The sequence below is a fragment of the Leopardus geoffroyi genome, chromosome B4 (genome assembly GCF_018350155.1).
Source record: "Leopardus geoffroyi isolate Oge1 chromosome B4, O.geoffroyi_Oge1_pat1.0, whole genome shotgun sequence".
NCBI lineage: Eukaryota > Metazoa > Chordata > Mammalia > Carnivora > Felidae > Leopardus > Leopardus geoffroyi.
The window spans coordinates 77,974,707-77,992,999 of record NC_059341.1 but is presented as its reverse complement, the minus strand read 5'-3'; the positions used below and the strand labels follow the sequence as shown (position 1 = coordinate 77,992,999).

The following is an 18,293-nucleotide window of genomic DNA, read 5'->3' as shown; positions in this document are numbered from 1 at the left end:
TGTACTTTTTCAGAGGAACAGATGAAGCTTTTCTATGCTATGGGCTGAGCTCAATTTATCCAGACTCAATATGTTCTGACGCTCTGTTCTGTGTAGAAATCTAACTATAAGATCTCAAGAAATGGCAAATAAAAAGTGCTATAGAATACGTATAACATACTGCATAGTTGTATAAAAACTGGCAACATGGATGTCTCCATAGAAGAGAATTGGTAGCTATGGAACAGTGATAGTAAAGACTTTACCCTGCATACACTTTTTCATTTTTAAAATTTTGACCCACGTGAACATGTTAAAATTTAATAAATGGCACATATACATGTAAATCATTGTGACTACATTTTCAAATGTTATCCCACTCAAGAAGTATGATAGTCTTCTGGGGTGCCTGGGTGACTCAGTCAAGTGTCTGACTTCAGCTCAAGTCATGATCTCATGGTTCATGGGTTTGAGCCCTGAATCAGGCTCTGTGCTGGCAGCTCAGAGCCTGGAGCCTGCTTTGGATCCTATGTTTTCCTCTCTCTGCCTGCTCACACTCTGTCTCTCTCTCAAAAATTAAATAAACTTTAAAAAAAAAAAAAAAAAAGAAGTATGATAGTCTTCCTATTCACGGACACAAGCATCCTTCTCCAGTCTAGGGAACAGTTTTCTCATTGCACATACACTTCTTTACAGAGAATTCACTGAGTAAAAGCTGAACTAAGTAAGTAACACCATACCTAAGTAGGTTCTAAAGATCTAGATAATCAACTACAGGATATGCAGGCTTGGTAAGAATGAGAATGAATGGGTTATGAGAGATGGGATATGTCAAATGGGAAGAGAACCACTTAGAAAAAGACTGCTGGGGTGCCTGGGTGGCTCAGTTGGTTAAGCATCCAACTCTCGGTTTCAGCTCAGGTTCAGGAGTTTGAGTGCCGCGTCCGGCCCTGTGCTGACAGTGCGGAGTCCACTTGGGATTCTCTCTCACCCTCTCTCTCTCTGCCACTTCCCCACTGTGCTGTCTCTAAGTAAATGAAAACAAAAGTTGTAAACTTCCCCTACGTATAATTTTGTATCTTGTTCCCACTTATCACTAGTATTTTCTAGATTTTAAACTGAAACATATTTAGGGGCGCCTGGGTGGTTCAGTCAGTTGGGCACCTGACTTTGGCTCAGGTCATGATCTCACCATTCGTGGGTTCAAGCCCTGCATCGGCTCTGTGCTGACAGCTCAGAGCCTGGAGCCTGCTTCAGATTTTGTGTCTGCCTCTCTCTCAGCCCCTCCCTTGTTTGCACTCTGTGCCCCTTTCTCTAAAAAATAAAAATATTAATAAAAATTGAAAAGAAAACTGAAACAAATTAAAGGCTACACAATATTCCATCCAGTGAATAGATATGATTCATAATTTTTTACCAAACAAGACAATATTGTGATTGATATCTTTGGTACATAAAGCTTTTCCACAATTAAAATTATTTCTATAGGATACATTCCAAAAAAGAGAACTGCCTGATCAAAGGGTTTGAATATTTAAAGTTTTCTGAAGGAATTACACTCTATCAGAACTACATGAAAAAGCAGATAGGTGAAAAACAATATATTGTTTTACATTTCTTTTAATTCTCTATTAGTTGTGTGAGATATCTGTTCATATTATCTGTCCATCCATCTACCAGATTTTAGTTTTTCTTTTTAGCCTATATTTCTTAATATAAATTTCATTCTATCACGTGGATATAAATATTTTTCCAATGTGATTTAACTACGATTACCTTAAAACTTTTAATTTTGGCAAATTCATCCAATCCTTCCTATGTTGTTTCTTCAACTGCTTTTAAGGTCACATACAGTCCCTTCTTTAGGAAGAGCATAGTGGTTTTTAATCTCCACTGATACAAGCGTATCTCCGCGGACTAAATATACAGACAGCATCAAAAATGGAATGATCTATTTTCTACATACTGCCTCTATTTTTTTAAGCATTTTATTTTTAAGTCATCTCTACACCCAACATGTGGCTCAAATTTACATCCCAAGATCAAAAGTGGTATGCTCTACTGACTGAGCCAGCCAGGCAGCCCTAAAATGCCTTTTTTAACACTCCGTTTCAGAAGACGTAAGTTAGAATGCAGAAAAAAAATGTATAGTGCTAAAGCACTGAAAGAAACTATAAAAGATGTTTAAAAACCTTAAATTACTGGAAATGATACTTTTCTGTTTCACTGTGACTCACTGATTTTTCCTCCATAACAGTATCATTAAGAAACCCTATCTCTAATGGAAACTAACACAATCAACAAAACACACATTTCCTAGTAAAAACCACTACAGTCAGCAAATAAGATTTTGGACAATTATTACAACCACATTTCCTATGGAAAATAAGATAGCCTATTTTCTATAATTTTTTAAAGAGTAATCAACTAAGGGCACCTGGGTGGTTCAGTCAGTTGAGCATCCAACTCTTGGTTTTGGCTCTGGTCATGATCTCATGGTCTCCTGAGTTCAAGCCCCAGGTGGGCTGGGCGCTGGCAGTGAGGAGCCTGTTTGAGATTCTCTCACCCTCACTCTCTGCCCCTCCCCCCACTCACAAGGTCTCTGTCTCTCTCAAAATAAACTTTAAAAAAATTGGGGCGCCTGGGTGGCTCAGTCGGTTAAGCAACCGACCTCGGCTCAGGTCATGATCTCACGGCTTGTGAGTTCGAGCCCCGCATCGGGCTCTTGCTGACAGCTCGGAGCCTGGAGCCTGCTTCGGATTCTGTGTCTCCCCCAGTCTCTACCCCTCCCCTGCTCATGCTCTGTCTCTCTCTCTCAATAATAAATGTTAAAAAAATAAAGATAAAAAAATAAAGAGGAGAGGCGCCTCGGTGGCTCAGTCGCTTGGGTGTCTGACTTCGGCTCAGGTCATGCATGATCTCACAGCTTGTGAATTCGAGCCCCGCATCGGGCTTTGCGCTGACAGCCCAGAGCCTGGAGCCTGCTTCGGATTCTGTGTCTCCCCTCTCTCTGTGCTCCTCCCCCACTCATGCTCGGTCTCTCTCTCCTTCAAAAATAAACATTAAAAAAAAAAACCTTTATTTTTAATAAAAAAAAATAAAGAGGAATCAACTAATCTTTTTTTCCAAAATGAAAACAGCTTTATAGTTCCTCTTATTGTAAACAATATACTATATATGTTTAATGTTAAGAGTATAATCTTTACTCACTTTTGAACTATTATTCCTAAAATTAAGGTTAAGATTAACCATCCGTTAAAAACTGGTTCCTGGGGCGCCTGGGTGGCGCAGTCGGTTAAGTGTCCGACTTCAGCCAGGTCATGATCTCGCGGTCCGTGAGTTCGAGCCCCGCATCGGGCTCTGGGCTGATGGCTCAGAGCCTGGAGCCTGTTTCCGATTCTGTGTCTCCCTTTCTCTGCCCCTCCCCCGTTCATGCTCTGTCTCTCTCTGTCCCAAAAATAAATAAATGTTGAAAAAAAAAATTAAAAAAAAAAACAAACTGGTTCCTCAACACAGAATAAACTGTATGTGTACAAAGGCATTTTCCATGAAAGTAGCCCCCAGCAGCAGATGGATGCTTAACATTAGACAAGGGTAAGTAGGGCAGAATCACAGGGGGGCAGTGAAACACAGTTTCAAAAGTGCCATCAATGGGAATGAATTTGGGGAACTGAAAAGGCAGCAGGCTGTGATCTTGCTGACATATAAAGAACGTAAGAGGGGCACCTGGGTGGCTCAGTCGGTTAAGCGCCCGACTTCAGCTTGGGTCATGATCTCGCAGTTTGTGAGTTCGAGCCCGCGTCGGGCTCTGTGCTGACAGCTCGGAGCCCGGAGCCTGCTTTGGATTCCGTGTCTCCCCTTCTCTCTGGCCCTCCCATGCTCATGCTCTGTCTCTCTCTCTCAATAATAAACGTTTAAAAAAAATGTAAGTAAAAAGCAGGGTACTTTTAAGAAAATTTGCAAAGAAAGGAATATTATACACTAGGCACTAAACTAACAGCTTTTTAAAGTATCATTTCCTGAATGCCCTATTTGAGAGATAAGTAAATTGAGGCTCAAGGAAACTATCATTTACTATGGATCTCATGGTAAGATGTGAATATAAGACCTGAAACCGTAACTATTTAATCCAAAACCCATGGGGTTTTTTTTTTGTTTTTTTTATTCCACACTGCCCCTCTTCCTCTCACATTGTCAATCTGTCCATCTGGCAAACACCTACTCTTTTCAAGTTTCATCTCAAACATTATGTTCCCAACTGCTCCAGGTCCTTTCTTCCTACTTCACTGTGCCCTACGGTTATTTCTAACGAGGTTACTTAACACTGGGAATTCTGTTTATTGGCATGTCTGATTCCCCCAGTCTTAAGGTGCCTAAGGACAGGGCCTGTATCCTGTGAATGCGTGCTCTACCCAGCAGAGACCCTCATGTATGCAGTAAACAATAAACATCAACAAATACAGTTAGTAATCTCATTTGATGAATGAAGAGGGTCTTAGCTTCCTCACCTATAGAGAATATTGAACTATGATAAGCTTGAGGGCAAAAAGGCTCTTGCTCGACATCTCCACAAGTGAATTCATGATCTCCCCTCAAAACTGTTCCTATTAGTCATACTGCATTTCTTTCAGATCTTCAAATGTGTCTGCCTTGCTTTCTCTCACCTTCAGGCTTTCCCACATGCCATTCTCTCTGCCAGAAGACACTCCTTTTCTTCTCTTCATGTGGCCTACTCCTTTGAGTTATTTATTCTTCCAAGCAAACTTTCATTACTCCCTCAGACAAGTCTAGAAGCTCTGGCTACCTCCCCATAGAACATGTTACCCCCTCTGCTCATGGCACTTATCCCAGTACTGTAACGGCCTGTTTCCTGAACAGCACCAGAATGCAAGCTCTAGGGAGCTAAGGACCATATCCTGTCCCAACACAGCACTAATACCTTGCATATTTATTAAAGGTGAATAAATCAATGTCTTTAGTTGGGGTTTATCTAGCTATAGATGAAAATAATGGTTAAAGAAATATATTTAGGGATGCCTGGGTGCCTCAGTAGGCTAAGCATCGGACTCCTGATTTCGGCTCTGCACTGACAGCATGGAGCCAGCTTGGGATCCTCTGTCTCCCTCCCTGTCTCTGCTCCTCCCCTGCTCGCTCGCTCTCTCAAAAATGAATAAACATTAAAAAAAATACATATTCAGACAATTACTTCAACTCAGCTTTAGACTCAGGACAATTCAGACACAAGAAAACATCCTACTTTAGAGTTAAAAATTCATTATAATTAAGTAGGATGATATGGGAAGGAAAAGCATGTTGAGACGGGACTACCACCTACTGGTGACCTAACAGTACTGTGCAGATGTATACATCTGTATACATCGCAGACCAAACAGAACCTCAAAGGATTAACTACAAATCATAGAACAAACACATTCAGCGTTAGGACAACAGTACTGATTCCAGCTGGGACACCGAGGTAACTGCACATTATAAACTCCATCGGAAAAGGAGCATTTTAATGAAACTGCTTATTTCTGCCGGTAATGAAATTCTCAAGACAAAATACATTTTGCAACCTAAACCTAACATACAGACTCTTATCACAGCCCAGGTCAGTCTGACAAAGATGCTTACCAAAACTATGCTGAAAAAGCCTCAGAAGGGTATTCTCAAGGAGTATTACAGCTATCCCCCTGCTTACTGAAAATGTGTGTTCCATCACTTCACTTTTACAAAAAACCCACACTAATACCTGATTTCGCTAACCCAAAGAAATCCGAAGAAAGAGGATTTTCACTTTCAGGGAAAAAGGAGAAAAGCGAAAACACCATTCAGTGTGTGTTTCGCAGCCTTCCCCCAGAACTACACCCAGCATCTCATGTCCGTGGCTTTGAACTCTTGTCTGTGAGCATCCAGACTTCACCTCGATTTACTTTGTTAGTAAGACGTGTCCTAAGGGAGCAGAAAAGCCTGAGAGATTCTTTTCCGGGTCTGGAACCACTAAAAAAAATTTCCGCATACATTCATGGTAATTGCTTCTTCGCTTTAGGACACTTCTCCCTGAAGGACAGGTTTCACAGGAATGCTCTGATAGCTGAGGGAACCGGTACTAGCCCACTGCTCCTCAACAGCTAACCAAATAACCATCATTTAACACGGACAATATAACTTTAGAGCAGATTACGCTGCACGCTCCACCGTGTAGCTGATGCCGGGAGATCTCATGCTTTGTTTTTTGCGATAAAGGAGAAAATCAAAAGGACCGTTTCCTCGCTTTGATCCTGCCTAAAGATAAAAAGAGGAGCTTCTATCACCCCACACCCTCCTTCTCGCTCATCAGCTCCACCTTTCCGCTACCGTTCCGTCTGTGTCATTACTGTACCCCACTCAACTGTAAGCTCCCCGAAGGCAAGGGCGGTTTCTGGAACCCTCCACCGCCAGCGGCTGGGCCTGGCACGCCGAGGGCGCCCGGAGCGCTCTGGGGGATCCCTGGCGGACCTAAACCGGTCCCGGGCAGCTGGGCGGAAAACGCTCGGAGGCCAAGGCCACGCTGCCCTCCGCGCCCCAGTCCTAGACCTGCGACGGAGGGCGCTCGCCTACGGCCGCAGAAGGGCCGCTTCAGAAGCGAAAGCCACCCCCGGCGGGAGGTCTCCGGTTTTATTTTGGTTGAGGGGTGGGGGCCAAAGGGAGACTGACGACTGAAGGGGAAACAGCCGGGCGAGCACGAGAACCGGAAGCGCGCTCGGCGAGGGGACAGCGGGCAGCCCCTCCCCCTTCCGCCGCGCGCCCTCCGCGCCCCTCCCCCACCGCGGCCGCCGCGCGCGACCCCCACCCGGCGCGACACCCGACGCGGCGTCCCCTCCGACGCCTAGTCCCCGCGCCCTGCCGCTGCCCAGGGACACGGGAACGCGTCGCACCCCCGCCCCCTGCTTACCTGTGGCTGCCGCCTCGCCGCTGTCCGGGGCGGGAACTTCCACTCCCCCCTCCCAGGTGGATCCGAAATTCTCTACCCACTTCTCCACGCCCTCACGCGGCGGGGTATGTGCCTCTCCCAGGGATTAGGCGGAGCGGGGAGAATCTGTGTCACTTAACAGCCAACTGTCCTAGGCTACCGTTTCCTCGGCAGTCAGAGCCGCCACTGGCGGCATGATCTACACCAGGCCGGGGGCGGGGTAGGAGAGGGGGGCAAAACTGAGTAATTGAGCGTGGGGGGTGAAGTTAAGGCGGAGTTAAGGCGGTCCCTCCGCGCGGGCCGCCGTCCTACGTCACCGCGTTGCTCACGTGATGCGCCGCCATCTTGTGCCGGGTTTCTTCCGAAAGCCTGGCGCACTTCCGGAAAGTGCTACTCCGGCGATAGTTGCCAAAGGTTTCCCGGAGTCGTTTTTCGCTTCAGGAAGTCTGCCCTCACTCCTCCCTCACCTCTGTTTTCGGAGACCCGCGACAGCTTGCTGGTGTCGGAAGGCCGCTCGGTGCGGGGCCGCTCTCATCGATTCGAAGCGTCGTTCTGAGCTCAGCTGCTGCTTGGTCTGGGTTGGGTGATCGGGTCCCGAACGGTTGTCCTTGGCCTTGATCCACACCTCACCTGTCCGGGTCTTGTAGAGAGAAGTGACTTGACGCGTGGAGGTTTGCCCTCCTCATCTTCTCGTAGTTTACCCGGACTCTTTTTCTTTTCTTTTTTTTTTTTTTTTTAACGTCTATTTTTGAGACAGAGAGAGACAGAACATGAACGGGGGAGGGGCAGAGAGAGAGGGAGACACAGAATCGGAAGCAGGCTCCAGGCTCTGAGCCATCAGCCCAGAGCCCGACGCGGGGCTCGAACTCGCGAACCGCGAGATCGTGACCTGAGCTGAAGTCGGACGCTTAACGGACTGAGCCACCCAGGCGCCCCTCCCCGGACTCTTTTTAACCCCAATTGCGTTGAGCTGCATCCTTTATCCCATACGAAAGAATTTTCTCCAAAGACTGGTTGCACGCGCACACACACGCACCCACGATGCCGGCAGGGTGTTTTGAGCGCCACTTCGCGTGGCACCTGAAACGGATTTACCCCAGCTGTTAGAAGGGAGCGTTGTAAAATGTTACGCCGTCGTTTTAATGCATTACAAAAACCTAAAAATATTCTCAAATGTGTCTCTACCTTTCTGGAGAAGGGATTATGTATTGTTCTGATTTGTCTCTTTATCCGTTTCCTAGCAAAATACTACTTCATGGCTTTATTGTGATAACAGACAACAAATGATACATCTTTTAGTGTGTGCTTGACAAAAGTCCCGGGATGTTCTGGAGTTTTACTAGTTTGAGATCTCCACGACGTAGGAAACTGATTTAGTGGATAGAGCCCGTCCTGGTTTTGACCTTCAAGACTAGCTAATGTGACTTAAAACTCGAGAGTTACTCTGCCAGACACTTCAAAGAGTTCACTAACGTTTCGCTAATGCCTTTCATTCAGCAAACATTGTTGACTACCCATTATAACTTAAAAACAGGTGTCTGCCCTTATTTTAGATTTTTGATTAAGCAAATTACCCAAATCTCTCTAAGCTTATCTTCCTGTTATCAAAATTGGGGAAAATATAATATTCAAGCCTTGTTCCAGAATTGTTCAAAGAATCAAAAGGTCATCTACCATAGAAAAGCAAAGTGTCCTGTAAAAGTAAGGAACCATGAAGAGGTTCTCAGACATCAGCCTTTCCTGATTAACAAAACCCAGCGCCCGTCATTCTTGAATCCAGAATATTAAAGTCTAGAAAGCTGGCTGCAAGTTTACTGTTCTTTTTGTGTTGGCTGTTTCTTCCTTTGAACTCAGAATGCCTAACAAATGCTGATTGGCAAAAGGGTGGATGGACTGAAAAAATGTTACCATAAAAACAAACTAAATTGTACACAAACCTTCAAACTGTGCATGGATGGACTGATCCACTTCAGCTCCTCTTCCACTTGTAAAGCATCTTAAGCTTAGATACTATGTTGTGCAACGTGCCGCTCACAAGTATTTCCACCACACTTGTTTCTCACGGAAGTGCCACCTGCTGTACCTACCACTGCTCTGAACTTTGAGAAATAACTGCAGACGAAAAAAAAAAAAAAAAAGGCTTGGTTACGCCATACACGGTACTGAGTAGTAAGAATTTATAAACCAGATGGACAGGTCTTTGACTTTAGAAGTCAGGAAGTAAAGTGAAATAAAATAACCTAACATTCAAGAGCCAAAGGCAATTGTCCAAAATAAACTGGTCCGGGGCGCCTGGGTGCCTCAGTCAGTTACGCGTCCCACTTCAGCTCAGGTTCATGATCTCACAGTTTGTGAGTTCGAGCCCCACATCCGGCTCTGTGCTGACAGCTCAGAGCCTGGAGCCTGCTTCACATTCTGTGTCTCCTCCCTCTGCCCCTCCCCGGCTTACACTCTGTCTCTCTCTCAAAAAGGAAAATGTTAAAAATTTTTTTTGAATGTTGGGTTGCAGTTTAATTTTTTTTTTTTTTTTTTTTTTTTTTTTTAGTGTTTTTATTTATTTTTGAGACAGAGAGAGACAAGGCATGAGCAGGGGAGGGGCAGAGAGGGAGATACAGAATCCAAAGCAGGCTCTAGGCCCCGAGCTGTCAGCACAGAGCCTGACGCGGGGCTCAAACTCACAGACCATGAGATCGTGACCTGAGCTGAAGTCGCTCGCTCAACCGACTGAGCCACCCAGGCGCCCCATAAAATGTTAAAAATTTTTACATAAACTGGTCAAGCCAGTGGTGGCACCTCTTCGGCTCTTCTGGTGCACTGTTTTCTATTAAGAGGGAGAGATATTATATTATAAGGAGACGGGTTTAGTAATACTACCTGTCCCGTAAAGTTTTGTGGATTAAATGAGTTTAATACATGTAAAATTGGAGCCACTCCGGGCACACAGGAAACACTAAATAAATGTTGGGTATTAATATGGAAAATGCTGCAGTGTAACTATGGAAATTTAGTTAAAAACCATTAAGGGGACACACACCTTGAGAAGCTTCATTGGTTAGCAAAAGGATGGAGCTGGAGTAGAGGACTTGAGAGCCATGAAACAGCGTTTGGAACAATCCACCTCTCAAAAGGCGGAAATTACAAAAGCTAGTAGATGTAGGCTTTATGGTCTAAGCAATGGGCTTGTTTTTGTCTTCTTTTGTGTTTTGTCCTTTTTCAATACTCAAGGCTAAACACACAGGAAAACCTAACCCCCTGTAGGGGGTTGTAGTTCCTACAACCATACTATTTCAGATAAATCAGCCCTGAAACTGTTTGCTGCTTCATGTTAACTGTGCTTGAACTGAACATCTAGAACTAGTCTATGAGCCCTGAGAGTGGTGGACAACTATCCCTCTTACTTTTTATGGAAACTTCTCACAGTCAAATCTATCTTGCCAATAATGGGCACCTGGCCCAAGCTGGCCATCAGAGTCTCCCCTGTGGAATTTGTCTTTGGCCAAAAATTCATTTTTCTCTAGGTAAATGGACCTAACGCTTGGGAGCTCTGTAATGAGCCTCTTCCATCTGTGAACAATGCAGAGCTAAGAGAGCGAACCAGTGGCTTTCTAGGCCCCAGTTCTAGAACTTGCCTGAGATACAGCTGCCTGCCACAGCCCTTAGGTTCCACAAGCCGTCCTTTGTCCTTGAAATGAATAGCACTTTTCTATTTAAGCTAGTTTACTTTGGTTGCTGTTCTTTCTAGAGTCCTATCTAATACACCTGGGTGCAAGAGAAATAATTTCCTTGTGACTTCGTCCCCTTCTCTGCACACCATCACCTTAGTCCACGCTGTCATTACGTCTTGCATTATGTATTGTGATGGCCTCCTGGCTGGTGCCACTAGTAAAAGCTTATAACGGCTAAGAATTGGTTATTGTTGTGTAGTTGGATTGTATAAACAAACTATTCACCTTCAAGATTATTACTAACCAGTTGCAGCAAGTCAGCTTGGAACTGAAGTTCAGCTTATTGGAGGAACCTTCTTTATGTCGGTCACAGCAGCCTGCGTCATGAGCCTTTGTAAGCCCCTTGGTAGTGACACCGAGTGGTGCTATGAGTCATATCTTAACCCCCCCCCCCCTCAGAAAAATGTGTTCACTTGAGAACAAATCCCTGGCCCTTCTAGGATGGAAGAAGCCTAGTGTTATCAACTCCTGAAGAAATAGTGTCCTATTATTTCAGTATTGGTTCGTGTCAACGTTTAGTTGAAGATTCAGAGACAGCAGTAGCTAAATAGGCCTTGGTAAGTGGGAGCCCATACCACTGGGCCCCAATATAGTCTCCACCTCTGCCACTGTGGCTACTCCATACATGTGCCCATTGTGCCGATTCTGACATGCTCAGTGGCTGGCTGACATCAACCGGCCAGGTCACGTATTTGGACGTTCAGTGTCTTGCCCACGTTGGATGCTTTTTAGTGGGCGTTGACATGTGATGCAGAGACCTCTACCCCAGACCTTATTGTATCCAATCTTCCAGTCTTTTTCCTTTCGAGACACCGACCGACTGGCCAGGCCATTTGCCACTGCCCATGAGTCCATTTATATTCTTACATAGTACACAGAATGGGTGATCATTTTAAAATCTGCCCATTAGAGCGCCTGGGTGGCGCAGTCGGTTAAGCGTCCGACTTCAGCCAGGTCACGATCTCGCGGTCCGTGAGTTCGAGCCCCGCGTCAGGCTCTGGGCTGATGGCTCAGAGCCTGGAGCCTGTTTCCGATTCTGTGTCTCCCTCTCTCTCTCTCTGTCCCTCCCCCGTTCATGCTCTGTCTCTCTCTGTCCCAAAAATAAATAAACGTTGAAAAAAAAAAATTAAAAAAAAAAAATCTGCCCATTAGATACATTTCCCTTGCAACAGAATGGCCATCACCCACCCATAGATCAAATTTGTACTCTTCCCCCCAGGCTCCATTACAGCCATAGGTAGGTGCAACTGTAGTGTGAAACGTGGGTTTCTGGGGCGCCTGCTCCTGCAGATGGCTTGTGTCCTCTGATCCTGCTTAGGCTTGATGTCACGTGTGACATTTCCTTCTTATGATGGATTGGTGCTGGGCCCATCTGACTTTATGACTTGCTGTGTCTGACAGAATCCAGTCAGTGATGGACAGTTCCAGACGCGTGGTCACCTGGTGTCCCCTGGGCAAGTTTTCCGTCTCTTATCATGGCCCAGTAGCACACTCCGCTACAACTGGCGTGTTCTTGCTCCAGAGTTTCCACTGGATCTTGCCATCAACTACGCACCATTTCTTTTTCCATGACTGTCGCCTTCACCACCATTGGTCTGCCGTATCATCAGCTCCAAAGCTATATACTTAAAGCTGTCACCTGATATATTGTGCACAGCAGTATTACCAGGGATGGCATGCATGTCTCCACCACCTGAAGAGGCCTAGCCAGGGCCGTGTTTCCTTCTTCGAGAAAGGGCACATAAGATCCATTCATTTGCTGCTGCTGCTACTGCTGTTGTTGTTGTTTTAAGTAAGCTATGCCCAACATGGGACTTGAACTCATGCCCCTGAGATCAAGAAGCGTGTGCTCTATTGACTGAACGAGCCAGGTGCCTCAGTAATTTGTTTCTATGTCAGGAGATACGTCAGCGTGCCCCTGATTGCTAGACCTCTGACTCTTCATAGTTTAATTTCCCATCCTCAGGATCTCCTGCAGTTTACCAAGACCTTCAGTGTACTAATTACATCTTGTTCCATCTGTTTCAGAGTAATGTCATGTAACATAACCCTGGGATAAAACTATACATGTATATTCTTATCCCTTCTAAATGAATGTGAACTCCTTCTGATTCCCCTTTCTAAAAACTTTTAGAACACCAAGGGGCGCCTGGGTGGCTCAGTCGGTTGGGCGTCCGACTTCAGCTCAGCTCATGATCTCACGGTTTGTGAGTTCGAGCCCCGCGTCAGGCTCTGTGTTGACAGCTCGGAGCCTGGATCCTGCTTCCCATTCTGTGTCTCCCTCTCTCTCTGCCCCTCCCCTGCTCATGCTCTGTCTCTCTCTTATCTTTCAATAATGAACAAACGTTAAAAAGGTTTTTTTAACTTTTAAAACACCGAGATATAATTGCCATATAAAATTATATTAGTTTCAGATGTACAACATCATGATGTACAACATCATGATTTGATATGTATGCATTGCAAAACATACATATCACCACAGTAAGTCACAATAGTTAGCATCCATCCTCACGCATAGTTACAATTTTTTTTCCTAGTGAGGAGACTGGACTGGAATAGAAAAGGACATATTGTCAGTCAATGGCTACATACCATGTACCTGAGACCGTATTAATCTGATCTAGCAAAGGTATCAGACTGGGTACAACGGCTACAGTTGAGGCTACTATTTGGTTAAGCTTGCCCTGGTAAACTGCCATCCTCCAGGAATCTGTAGAACCAGACTGGTATACACCAGACCAGGGACCATTACCTCTGAATCCTGACACACTTACAGGTGGCACTCATCTCCCCACTCCCCCCTGAGATGCAACATTAATACCATTATTGATTTATTATCTGGCTGGGTTAGGTCCAGAGGCTTCTCCGTTTCTGGACTTTTGGTTCGATTCCATTGATTGATAGGTCTATCCTTTGGCCGGTACCCTAGCTTCGTAGTAGGTTTTGAGATATGGAAGTGTGAGTACTCCAACTTTGCTCTTTTTCAAAATTGTTTTGACTTTTCTGAATCCCTTGCACTTCCATATGAATTTTAGGATCACCGTATCCCCTTCTGCAAAACAGGCATCTGGGGTTTGGATAGAGATCGTGTTGAATCTCTAGATCAATCTGCGGAGAATTGCCATCCTAACAATTTAAAAATTTCCAATCCATGAACATGGGGATGACTTTCCATTTTAGATCTTCTCTAGTTTCTTTCAATGATTTTGTAGTTTTCAGTATGCAAGTTGATACTTTGATTAAGTTATGATGTATTTTATTCCTTTTGATGTTATGTTAAATAGAATTGGTTTTAAAGTTTTTTAATTTTTTACAGTTGATTTACTTACTTTGAGAAACACAGCACGAGTGGGGGAGGGACACAGAGAGAGGGAGAGACAGAGAATCCCAAGCAGGCTCCACACTGTTAGCATAGAGCCCAACGTGGGGCTGAAACTCACTTACCGTAAGATCATGACCCAAGCCAAAATCAAGAATCCAATGTTTAACCAACTGAGCCACCTGGGCACCCCAAATAGAATTGATTTGTATTTATCTATCTATTTATTTATTTATTTGTTTATTTATGGTTTATTTATTTAGTTTGAGAAAGACAGAGGCAGTGCGAGCAGGGGAGGGGCAGAGAGAGGGGGAAAGACGGAGAATCCCAAGCAGGCTCCAGGCCCTGGGCTGTTAGCACAGAGTCCGACAGGGGGCTTGAACTCACAAAACGGCTGGATCATGACCTGAGACAAAACCAAGAGTCCGATGCTTAACCAACTGAGCCAACTGGGTGCCCCAAATAGAATTGGTATGTGTGTATGTATTTAAAGTTTATTTAGTTTGAGAGAGGCAGAGACAGTGTGAGCAGGGGAGGGGCAGAGAGAGAGGGAGACACAGAATCTGAAGCAGGCTCCAGGCTCTGAGCCGTCAGCACAGAGCCTGATGAGGGGCTCGAACTGACAAAACTGGGAGGTCATGTCCTGGGCCAAAACCAAGATGCCAACACTTAACTGACTGAGCCCCTAGAATTGATTTTTAAATTTCCTTTTTTAGAATGTTCATTACTAGGAAATGGAAATTAAATAGGTATTTTTTTTTATTGATCTCGAATTCTGCAACCTTGCTGAACTCATTTTACAATTTGTACGTGTGTAGGATTTTTTAATGTACAAGTCATTTCATTTGTGACTAGAGATAGCTTTAATTCTTCCTATCCAGTCTGTATGTCTTTTTTTTCTTTTCTTTCTTTCTTTTTTTTTTTTTTTTTTTAGTTTCTGTTTCTCTGCTAGATTCCTTATGTAGGAATTCCTTACCCATTCATTGTGTATACATTTTCCTTTTTTTTTTTTTTTTGCTCAAGATTTTATTTTTAAGTAATGTCTACACCCAGCCTGGGGCTCAAACTTGCAACCCCGAGGTCAAGAGTTGCACGCGCTACCCACTGAGCCTGCCAGGTGACCCTACGTTTCCCTTTAAGTCTTGATATATATGTAATAGCTGATTTAAGCCTTTTGACTGCTAATTACGGTTGGTATCTATTGACTGATTTTCTTAAGTATAGGGCATCCTTTTCGGTTTATTCACCTTTTTAGTAGTTTTATTACTGGAATGAATTATATTGCTTTACAGAGTGATTTTTATTTCAGAAGTCAGTTAATTTGAGAGGACTTAATTTCCAATCTTTTTCCTCTGTCATGGACAACGGCCGAAATTCCTGCCTCTTTCCATTTCTAGCTGCTTTTTTGTTTTCCTCCCCCCACAGCCCCCCCCCCCCCCCCCCCCACCGAACTCTGGATTTTTCTCCATATAATTTAGTTTAGTCATCAGCCAAAGATTTTGACACATCTTATATGCAGATTTGAGGACTCCTACCTTCTGGGGCTCTCTCCCTTCAGATTTCCCACCTAACTACTCTGACTTCCCTGACAACATGGAACTCTATCCTTTTACACCTTAAGCCAGTAGGCAGTGGCTATCAGTCAAGTTCCTTGGAATTATGGCAATGTCCTCAGACAGAAAAATCACAAACACACAAATGTCACCTATTGCATTTCATCTTTCAGAAGTACTCTCCCATTTCTGTCTCCTTGTGGTCATTTCCCAGTGCCTTCTATACATATATGTATAGGTTTTTTTCAAATTTCAAAAATTCCATCTATGGGAGGATTACTCTGACTAAATTATTCCACTATTATGGAGACTCATGCTATTGATTTTTATGTTTACCGTGTATTCAGCAATCTTATAAACTTTGTTTAGGGGCGCCTGGGTGGCTCAGTCGGTTAAGCATCCGACTTCAGCTCAGGTCACGATCTCGCGGTCCGTGAGTTCGAGCCCCGCGTCGGGCTCTGGGCTGATGGCTCAGAGTCTGGAGCCTGCTTCCGATTCTGTGTCTCCCTCTCTCTCTGCCCCTCCCCCATTCATGCTCTCTCTCTCTCTCTCTCTCAAAAAAAAAAAAAAACCAAAACCAAAAAACTCCTCTGTTTATAAATGCGTAGATCCTCTTATATTTTCTACATAGACTAGCGTATCATCTCCAAATGTTTTTTTTTTTTTCCTTTATATCCCATTCATATAGCTCATTTCTTTCTCCCTAATTACGGTAGCCATAATCTCAAGTGCAACGGCTGAGTGGAAAGTGAGCATCCTCATCACAATTTTGCCTTTCATAGTAGTGCTTCTGAAGTGCCATCGGTAAGTATTCTTTTTAACTATAGGTTTCTGATAGATGTTCTATCACTTCAAGAAGTCTCCTATTCCTTGCTTGTTGGATTTTTTTTTCATTAGTCAACGTTGACGTTTATCGTGTTTCCCCTCAATCTATTGAGAGAGATGGTCATAGAGTTTTCACCTTTAAGCTGTTGCTAAGATTTCTTCTATAAATAGGATTTTTCTAATATTGAACTATCCCTGTTCTGACCCTCTTTAAAACCCATCTGTTATTTCTTACGCACTACTGGGTTTCGCTTGCTGGGGTGGAATATTGTTTTTCCAATGCAATTGTCTTCACACGCGTCCACCGAAGTCCCTCCTAACCCACGTGCTTTTTTTGCAGTGTGACTTTGCCTCTCAAGACGTAGAGCCCTCTCCCTTGAATCTGGGCTGGGCAGTGGAATGCAGCCAAAGTGGTGTATGACCTCCAAGAGTGGATGAGAAGTTTACAGCCTAACCTGCTCTTGCCCCTGATGTCTCCTTTGAGAATCCAGCTGCTTGCTCCGAGAATCCCAAGCTAGGAGGAGAGGCTACACTGAAGTAAGTGCTTTGGGCAACAGTCCAGCTGAGCCTAGTCTTCGTTATCAGAGCCTGGGCTTCAGATGTGAGTAAAGATGCCTGGATGATTCCAGTCACCTCCAGACATTGGAGCTTTTGCAGCCAAGCCCAGACATTTTGGAGTTGAGATGTCATTCCTGCTATACTTTGCCCAGTTCCTGATGCATAGAATATATAGGTATGACTGTTTTAGGCCACTAAATTGGACTGGTGTATTACACAGCGACCGAAACAGATTTTATTTATAATTTTCATCTTTTCATGGGTGAGACTGATTTATTTGAAAACTGCCTTAGTCTGGTTTTGGTATCAAGAGGAGTCAGGAAGGCTTTTTCTATGTGAAACAGGAATTCTCTGCCTTGTGAATTTGTTAAAATTCAGATTCTCTTATTCTTGAATGAATTTTCTATAGTTTATAGAAAATTATCCATTTCTTTTTTTTTTTTTCCAAAAGCACTATTTTTTTTTTTTTTTTTTTAATTCATACAGAGTCCTAACCACTTCAGTGGCAGGAGGAGTGGGAGAGGTTCCTTTTTCAATCCAGGGGCCTCCATAATGTTGGTCTGTTGTTACCAAACACACAGGCAAGTGGCGTCATGGATTTGGTAAACTAACTACATACAATGTTTAGTCTCTCTCTGCTAGAGCAACAAGGTGAGTATCAATCTCTGCTTCTGTAAGAATCCTGAATTTAGGATTTTCAACTGTCACCACTCCGACTTCTATTTCTGAAGGTTTGAAATCAATTGATAGAACAGTAGACAGGCGTGTAATTGCAGTTTCCACAGTCTGCTCAAATGTCCAAATTTCTTCTTGACTTTTTTTTCAAGGAAGCTGGTTGATTCAGTTTGTTTAACTCCTGCTGCAGTGGCTTTAAACCCACAGTAGTAACCCGCAGGATCACACTTGTACACCTGAGGGTCTTGTTCTTCATCTATACCAATTAAAATCATACAACAACCAAGAGGCCTCATTTCAGCATTCTGTGTGTAGACCTGAGAAATATCAGCAATTCTTTGGCACAGCGTGTCCACAGGCATCTCATAGCCATACCTGTACTTCCAGTTAGCTGCCTCATAGCGTGCCCTCTGTACCTGGGACCTGCTGTCCGCTGTCATTCCTGTCATCACACAGCCAATGTTTTCAGTGATCTTGAAGAAGTGAGTCACTGTGCTAGGATCCAATAATTTGTCAGGTACTTTCTTCTGTGTGGCAATTACTGCCCGGTCTTTCCCTCTGACAGCTACTGATGTAAGGCCACCCTGGTTAGTAGCCTTAAAAGCATATTCTACTTGGTAGAGCCGGCCCTCGGGTGAAAAAATGGTAATGTGGCGATCAAACCCAGCGCTGGAACCACGGGATATGTTGGCGCACCCGCCATT

The 18,293-nt window shown here is 44.2% G+C and overlaps 2 protein-coding genes across 9 annotated transcripts in view; both read right to left on the bottom strand.

The window, feature by feature from the left end:
- Nucleotides 1–7,722, bottom strand: part of ATF1 (activating transcription factor 1) — an 81,654-nt gene extending 73,932 nt beyond the window's left edge. Inside the window, exon 1 of one of the 8 annotated variants that reach the window (XR_006709170.1) lies at nt 6,914–7,201. The gene's annotated coding sequence lies outside the window, so the exon portion shown is untranslated. Of the gene's footprint in view, nt 1–1,755; nt 1,770–6,371; nt 6,698–6,913 lie in introns of those variants that run through there. The other 7 variants (XM_045465129.1, XM_045465133.1, XM_045465131.1 and 4 more) reach the window with 7 other exon arrangements.
- A 9,668-nt stretch (nt 7,723–17,390) lies between these two features.
- LOC123591825 (proteasome subunit alpha type-6-like) lies at nt 17,391–18,293 on the bottom strand (the record flags this gene model as incomplete). The annotated part of the gene is given in 2 exon segments (XM_045466477.1): nt 17,391–17,717; nt 17,720–18,293. Coding segments are annotated over 2 exon segments (753 nt in total), but the record flags the coding sequence as incomplete, so codon positions are not given.